Raw genomic sequence first — 8,077 nt, forward strand, 5'->3', positions numbered from 1 at the left:
AGAGATTCCAATGATCCAAAAATGTGAGTCCTTCTCCCATACACTAGCTCCTAAGCCATGCATTCATCTGCTCTATCCTCCTATTCCTGCCCTCACTAGCTCGTAGCACTGGGAGTAATCCAGATATTACTACTTTGAGGACCTCATTTTTAAATTTCTGCCTAACTCTCTGTAATCTCCCTTCAGAGTCTCAACCTTTTCCCTTCCAATGTCGTCGGTTCCATTGTGGACAATGACCTCCTGCTGGCCCTCTCCTTTGTGAGAACATTCTTGATCCTGGCACCAGGAAAACAACACACCATTCTGCTTTTTCTGGGCTGGCCACAGAAACATCTGTCTGTACCTCTGACTACAGAATCCCCTAACACAATTGATCTCTTGGAAGCTGACGTACCCCTCATTGTTTTAGAGCCAGTCTCAATACCAGAAACTTGGCTGTTCGTGCTACATTCCCCTGAGAATCCATCACCCCCTACATTTTCCAAAACAACATATCTGTTTGAAATGGGTATATCCACAAAATACTCCTGCACTAGCTGTTACCCTTCCTGGAGTTAACCCATCTATGTGACTGTATCTGTGACTTTCCCCCCTTCCTAGAACTGCCATCCATCACATACTGTTGCTGTTGCAAATTCCTCATCGCTTCTATCCGTCTCTTCAACCGATCCACTTGATTTGATAAGTTTCACATCCAACAGCATTTATGGCAGATATAATCCGCAGTAACCCTTAAACTCTCTTTAAACTCCCACATCTGACAAAAGTACATATCACTGCAAAGGCCATTTTTGCTCCTTCAATCTTACAGACCCAGAAAATAATACCGTCTTATTCCTCTACAAACACTGCCGCAGGTTAAATTAATAGCTATGACTTATATTTTAAGTTTAATCAAGATGTTAAGTTTCTCCAGCACTTTCAGTTTGTATTTGAGTTAGAGAGGCTGACAGATTCAGGGAGGGAATTTCAAAGTGTAGGGACGAGATGACTGAAGACACAGCTATGGAAAGAGGGGTAAGAAGATGGCTAGTGTAGGAAAAACTGCCCAAGAGACCAGATTGAGAGGAACTGAAAGTTCTGCCATGGAGTAGGGTTCAAGAAGGTAACAGAGTTATAATAGTAAAAGTCAGGAATGCAATTAAACACAAGACTGAGAATTTAAAACTGGAGTACTAGGCCACTGGGAACCAATGTAGATCAATAACATCAGGAAATGGTTGAGCAAGACTTGGTGAGGCTTGGGGATACAGGCAAACAAAACAAAGTGATAACCTTTCAAATAATATTTCAAATTGTTATCTTTATTACCTCAATTACTTTTTGCCGTTCAACAAAATCAAACCGGTCACATGAAATAATTAAATTTAACAGAGCTGCCACATCACATTTTCCTGGTCCCCGTGTGTTGGCCTGTCCATGAGGCATATAGACCTGCAGAAAACAAAATACTGTCCATGATTCAACCACAACTCAAAATAAAATGCATCAAATCACTTTTTAAAAAATTTTAAATACAAAACACAGGCAGCATGGTGGCACAGTGGTTAGCACTGCTGACTCAGCACCATGGACCAGCATTCAATTCAAACCTTGGGTGATGTCTGTGTGAAGGCTACTCATTCTCCCTGTCTCTGCATGGGTTTCCTCTGGCGTCCTCCCAAAGTCCAAGATGTGCTGGTGAGGTGGATTAGCCTTGGTAAATAGAATCATAGAAATGTATAGCACAGAAATAGACCCTTTGGACCAAATTGTCCATTCCGACCAGATATCCTAAATTAATTTAGTCCCATTTGCCAGCATTTGGCCCATATTCCTCTAAACCCTTCCTATTCATGTACCCATCCACATGTCTTTTAAATGTTGTAATTGTACCAGCCTTCACCACTTCCTCTGGCAGCTCATTCCATACATGCATCGCTCTTTGTGTGAAAAAGTTGCCCCTTACGACCCTTTTAAATCTTTACCCTCTCACCCTAAACTTATGCCCTTTAATTCTGGACTCCCTAAATCCAGGGAAAAGACCTTTGCTATTTACCCTAACCATTCCCCTCATGACTTTATAAGCCTCTATAAAGTCACCCTTCAGCCTCTGATGCTCTTTGGAAAACAGCCCCAGCCTATTCAGCCTCTCCCTATAGCTCAAACCATCCAACCCTCGCAACATCCTTGTCAATCTTTTCTGAACCCTTTCAAGTTTCACAACATCCTTCCTATATGAGAGAGACCATAATTGTACACAATATTCCAAACGTGGCCTCACTAGTGTCCTGTACAACTGCAATATACTCCTACTCCTATACTCAATGCTCTGAACAATAAAGGAAAGCATACTAAATGTCTTCTTCACTATCCTATCTACCTGAGACGCCACTTTCAAGGAGCTATGAACTTGCATTCCAAGGGTGGGTTGTACAGCAGCACTCCCAAGGACTTTACCATTAAGTGTATAAGTATTGGTCTGATTTGCCTTTTCAAAATGCAGCACCTCACATTTATCTAAATTAAACTTGTGGGATTATCGGGTGGGAGTGCTGGGATGGGAGGATTGGTTCAGACTACATGGGCCAAACTGCCTCTCTCTGCACTGTAGGGATTCCATTAGATTCATCTGGAATAGAATCAATGTACTTAGAAGTATAATTTGGGTAGAACATCCATACTATAGCCTTAAGGTTAAATTACAAACTGAGCTATTTATTCTGTCACATACTTGAAAAAGAGACATATATGAGCTAGCACTGATGAACTAAACTTTTTCGGAGTTGAGAAACATAATTCTAACTCAGCCAATTTTAATGCACAATACAAGAGAGAATAGCTTCCAGGGTAGTGAGTTTTCCATCCTTAAAAAAAGGCTTGTTTGCCTACACTATATCTTTTCATGAAGTAACAATGTTAATCATATCATGAAGTATGGCAAGAAAAGCAGAATATAGCAGATGAACTGTACACATTGGGTGCACATTTATAGACAAATATATGAGTAAAAGCTTGTAAATTTGCAACTGATATGAATGAAATAAGTACCGCACTGTCATTAATTATTCTACTCTGCTTTCATTATGATACCGACTTGTTAGTAATTATGTCACAATTGGGTCACAATGAGAATGAATTAAACAGGAAATGACCTGTTGTTGGGAGATGGAATTTTACCAAAATATTCTTCCTACTTTGACACAAGATTACAAACTATTTTTGCAAAAAAACATAGGTGGTTAAAATATACCACATACCTCATTCACTCAGAGAACAAAGGGCAGACTTTGGAAATCTAAGATAAAATATTGTGGTTGAGGTTTAAGCACACTGCTTTAGAGCAAGTGACAGAATGTGTATTCTGCTTATGTGGTTCATAACATGGAAATTCTTGATTGAGATTGGTCCAGAATTTCAATTGTGCAAGAAAACAGCCACACAGGAACAGGGCCTGCACTGCAGTTATTTAAAGTTGCAAGTAATTTTTGGCATATAGCCACAATATAATAAATCTAGCATTCAGCTTATGCTACCTGTGCTTTCCAGTGACCGCAAATCTGTTTTGGTAGGTTAGAAATATGTCATATCTTAAGCCACTTGAAAGAAGCCATCACCTCTTCACATACATGTGCACTAGCAATGGAAAAATTAAACCTTCCGTTGAGCACTTATAACACAAATGGCTGCAACCAGTACTGTGATAACATTAACATTAAGATTTCTAATGTATTGAGCTCTCTGGTGCAGGGAATAGATGGGAAAAGGGAGATTACATACCCACCTGGGGATAACAAAATCCCTCTACACAACAATATCACTGCAATTGGGAAGAGATTGTAGAGAATGACACTGCAAGAATCAGCCAAAAGGTTTTCAGTCTTTTTATTATATTTATGTACAAATAGCTTGTGGATTTATAACACAGAATCATAGAGATGTACAGCATGGAAACAGACCCTTCAGTCCAACCTTTCCATGCCGACCAGATATCCCAACCCAATCTAGTCCCACCTGCCAGCACATGGTCCATATCCCTCCAAACCCTTCCTATTCATATACCCATCCAAATGCCTCTTAAATGTTGCAATTGTACCAGCCTCCACCATTTCCTCTGTCAGCTCATTCCATTCCCGTACCACCATCTGTGTGAAAAAGTTGCCCCTTAGGTCTCTTTTGGAAAAGACTTTGCCTATTTACCCTATCTATGCCCCTCATAATTTTGTAAGCCTCTATAAGATCACCCCTCAGCCTCTGATGCTCCAGAGAAAACAGTCCCAGCCTGTTCAGCTTCTCCTTATAGCTCAAATACTCCATAGCTACAAATAAATTGTTAAAGATTGTCCAATCTCCTGCTGCTTTTGGGTTCAAGCTGTCACAATTCAGCTGAATGTAATTCCTTGTAGTAAAGGTGATCTAATGGTTTTTGTGTTAATTTTGTTATTGCAATAGGGTCAAAATGATTAGTTAGATGCCTGGATGGCCAACAATTTGGCAACTGGATATTTGTACCAGGTATTTCATTTCTGGAAGCACTGTTCACAACAACATTCTGAGGGGCTGGGAAGAAAAGGGTCCTATTCACAAGGTTTCTGATAAGGCCAATCTTTTCGTGTGTGAATCTATAGGAATTTCAACACGTATACTGACCAGTGGTGATAGGTTTGCTGTAAACAGTAGTAGAGAACCTCTGACCAATTTATAAACTAGTTCATTGATGAAAAGGAGCTTATTCGACTGTTTCATTTCATACCTAATTTTGCTGCTGATGTGATGCCAAGCATGTAGGTTGTATATCCCAAAGACTGATAGATATTAACAGGCAGCATGTGCCTTTGGCTGTTTGTAACAAACAGCAAGTCTCTTCAGATTTGTTACTAACAAGTTACTAACTGTACTAAACAACCTACACTTGCAAAACTTGCAACACATTTTAACATTAGACGTGTTTCTGCAATTAGACAACAGTTGCTGGATAATTCTGAATTGTGGTGGAATTATGCTGATAACCAATTTAAGATTGTCAGTTGGGATGCAGTGTGGCAGACCTGTGTTTAATGGGTGACACGCATTTATACAGAGAGCTGATCTTTGTAAACAAAGAACACATACATACAATTTAAAACCTTCAAATATTGGAACACTGTTTGAGAAACAATGACATCATGAATTATATATGACTGGCCATGTGACCGGAAGCCTACGGTTTTGAGCTTTCTTTCACAAGTTACAGAGAAAAAAAAGTACAAAAGGATCGATAAAACTTGCATCTCTTCACAGATGGAAAATGGGAGAATTTTGTTTATTTCCTTGTATAGTTACAGTTCAGAGACATTAGATATATATGTCTTCATCAAATCCAATTAAATAATAAATTAAAATAATATTTGCTTGCCAGATTTGAATACTTTTACATTATCACTACATCCATGGGCAGAAGGAAAGAGAGGGAGGAAAGTGATTTTCATACAAAGTATTAGAACAGATTGAGAATATTTTGGGGCTACACAACAGGTGACACATTATATAGGAATAAAACCGTAGACTTCTGGTTAGTGTGTCTGCAGCAGTAAAGCTGCACTAGCCACTTAATGTATTCATTGACACATTGCTGGGGTTGGAAATGATAGCCCTCCCTCGCTATTTACGTGGCACCTCTGCGATAGGAAGCTCTGGGCCACATTTCCTGAAAAGTCTGGTTACTGTGTGCAACGGCTTGTGACAGACACTACACTGTTCCTTTAAGTTTGTGCCCTGCATCTTTGATTGCAACATTGCTTGATGAGGTCTGTATGAGATGGTTTTGAGAAAGAATGGAAAGTCATTTAATCAGCATCAATAGCAGCTATAAATCCGCTATATCTCTGGGACAGAGACATGTGAGCACTCCAGGAAATTCTCCACCCAGTTCTCCGAATGCTGGCTAAAGTGATCTCTCTTTCAGAAAAGTTGTTTCTTTTACAAAGCTCCCTGCAGCCTCAGGCTTGGTGTACTGAAAGCTGTCCATAGATTGTAATTTAAGATTGTATGCAGTTTCAGTGAGTCCTTTAACATTTTAAAACACATAACCTAGATCTCTCAGTAAGTGTTAATTTTATTGCAAGCACCCGTCTATACTGATTTCGCTGTACTTCAAAAAGTGGATCATAGCAGTACCAAAACTAATTATTGTCCATAATTAAGCATATTACTGCTAATATGTGCAATTTTTAACTTGTCATCGTAATCTATTGAAATTAACACAACTGTAAAGACAGACAAACATTTTCAGCAAAATAAAAGTCACAGAAATGGCTTACATTTTGAAATAAGAACCAAAACAAATAATGTGTTTGCACAATACAGGTTCAGGTTTTATATATTAAGTTACTGCAATCAGAAAATTTATTAATAATTACAACTGTTTATCACATTTCTGTGGATAAAACTTAACATAAAACATACTTTTGCCACTTCCCAAGCCTGCTTCGGCCACAGTGGAGGAGAACAGTTGCCCCAGTATATCACATTGTTTTGAATTGTATGATGTTTCAGAATTTCTCTCTTCCATACTTCGCACAAAGGGCATGCCCCCTGAAACTGAAGAAATTCATGTGTTATAAGGGATTGGATAAGTTTACAGAATTTTTTAATGAGGAACATCAAATACAATATCAAGAAATTTTTGAAGTTACAAAATTCTGCAATTCAACTTCAGGTCAAAAGATGAAAAATTGTAACACATGATGTAAGGCTAATGTATACAGGCATTACATACAACTGCAATTGCAAGCTTGTACCATTAACATGGGAACACCACCACTTGTAAATTTCCCTCTAAGGCACTCACCATCCTGACTTGGAAACGTATCACTGTTCCTTCAATATCACTGGGTCAAAATCCAAATTCCCTCCTTTAGGGCATTGTGGGTCAACCTACAATATATGGACTGCAGGGGTTCAAGAAGGCAGCTCACCACACCTTCTCAAGAGTACCTAGGCATGGGCAATGAAATGCTGGCCAGCCAGTGATGTCTACATCTCATGAGTGAATCGAAAAATTATCAGCTGAAGTTCCGTGATATTGCATCTAGGAAATCAACACTACACATTCTTTTCATTTGTAGTTATATTTTTTTATTGACAGATGAGGGCATCGCTGGCTAGGCCAGTATTTATTGCCCATCCTTAATTGCCCAGAGGGCAGTTCAGAGTCAGCCACATTGCTATGGTTCTGAAATCACATGTAGACCAGACCAGAGAAAGATGGCAGTTTCCTTCCCTGAGGATACTGGTGAACCAGATGGGCTTTTCTGACGATGGTTTCATGGTCATCATTAGACTCATAACTCCAGATTTTTAAAAAATTGAACTCAAATTCCACAATCTGCCCTGGGTCCCCAGAACATTACCTGGGTCTCTGGATTAACAGTTCAACGATAATACCACTTCTTCAGAATATCACACCAAGTTACTTTGAAATAGCGCATAACAGCCTTACATTGCTGCTTCAATAACCCTTTGTTTTAAAGGCATTTGTCAAAACCTACCACTTTGATTAAGCTTTTCTTTATCTGTCTTAATATCTGCTTTTGTGGCTCAGTGTCGATTTTTATTTGATAACATTTTTGAGAAAAGTTACGAGATGTTTCATAGTATTCAGAGGTACTATATAAATACAGCTTATTATGTTCATTCAGGTCAGTGATGCATCTGCACCAAAAGGTTTGGTTAAGGCAGAGGCTTAGCAGCTTTAAGAGCTTTGTATTTAGCAATGCAAGGTTTTAGCAGTCATCAAAACAATCGGTAGCTTTTCAAAGCTTAGGTCCAATTAATGGGTGACAAGGTCAGATTAGATTGGAAGAAATTTACGCAGCCATGGCATACTGGTTGGAATTTTTTTTAAAAAGTCAGTTTGGAAATTATTCAAAGTTTGAGTCAGGTCATGGATTGCCAGACAAGAGGAGGCACTTAGAACATCTAACATAAATTTCTGACAACTTGGAATAGAGCAGTTTGTATTCACTTGAGTTACACACCATACATAAATATTTGGAACTCTGGAGATTAAGTATTTAAAGCACTGTGTAACACAAACGTGTTATATTAACCTTACTCA

General features: G+C 38.8%; 1 protein-coding gene across 3 annotated transcripts in view; it reads right to left on the reverse strand.

The window, feature by feature from the left end:
- Nucleotides 1-8,077, reverse strand: part of LOC122555135 (uncharacterized protein CXorf38-like) — a 49,795-nt gene that overhangs the window by 37,559 nt on the left and 4,159 nt on the right. For all 3 annotated transcript variants that reach the window (XM_043700844.1, XM_043700843.1, XM_043700845.1), the window contains exons 2-3: nt 6,424-6,558; nt 1,312-1,434 (exon numbers count right to left, since the gene is read on the reverse strand). In XM_043700844.1, the coding sequence (XP_043556779.1) occupies nt 1,312-1,434; nt 6,424-6,558 (258 nt within the window). The remainder of the gene's footprint in view (nt 1-1,311; nt 1,435-6,423; nt 6,559-8,077) is intronic.

This window comes from Chiloscyllium plagiosum, chromosome 12 (assembly GCF_004010195.1).
Source record: "Chiloscyllium plagiosum isolate BGI_BamShark_2017 chromosome 12, ASM401019v2, whole genome shotgun sequence".
In the NCBI taxonomy this organism is placed as follows: Eukaryota; Metazoa; Chordata; class Chondrichthyes; order Orectolobiformes; family Hemiscylliidae; genus Chiloscyllium; species Chiloscyllium plagiosum.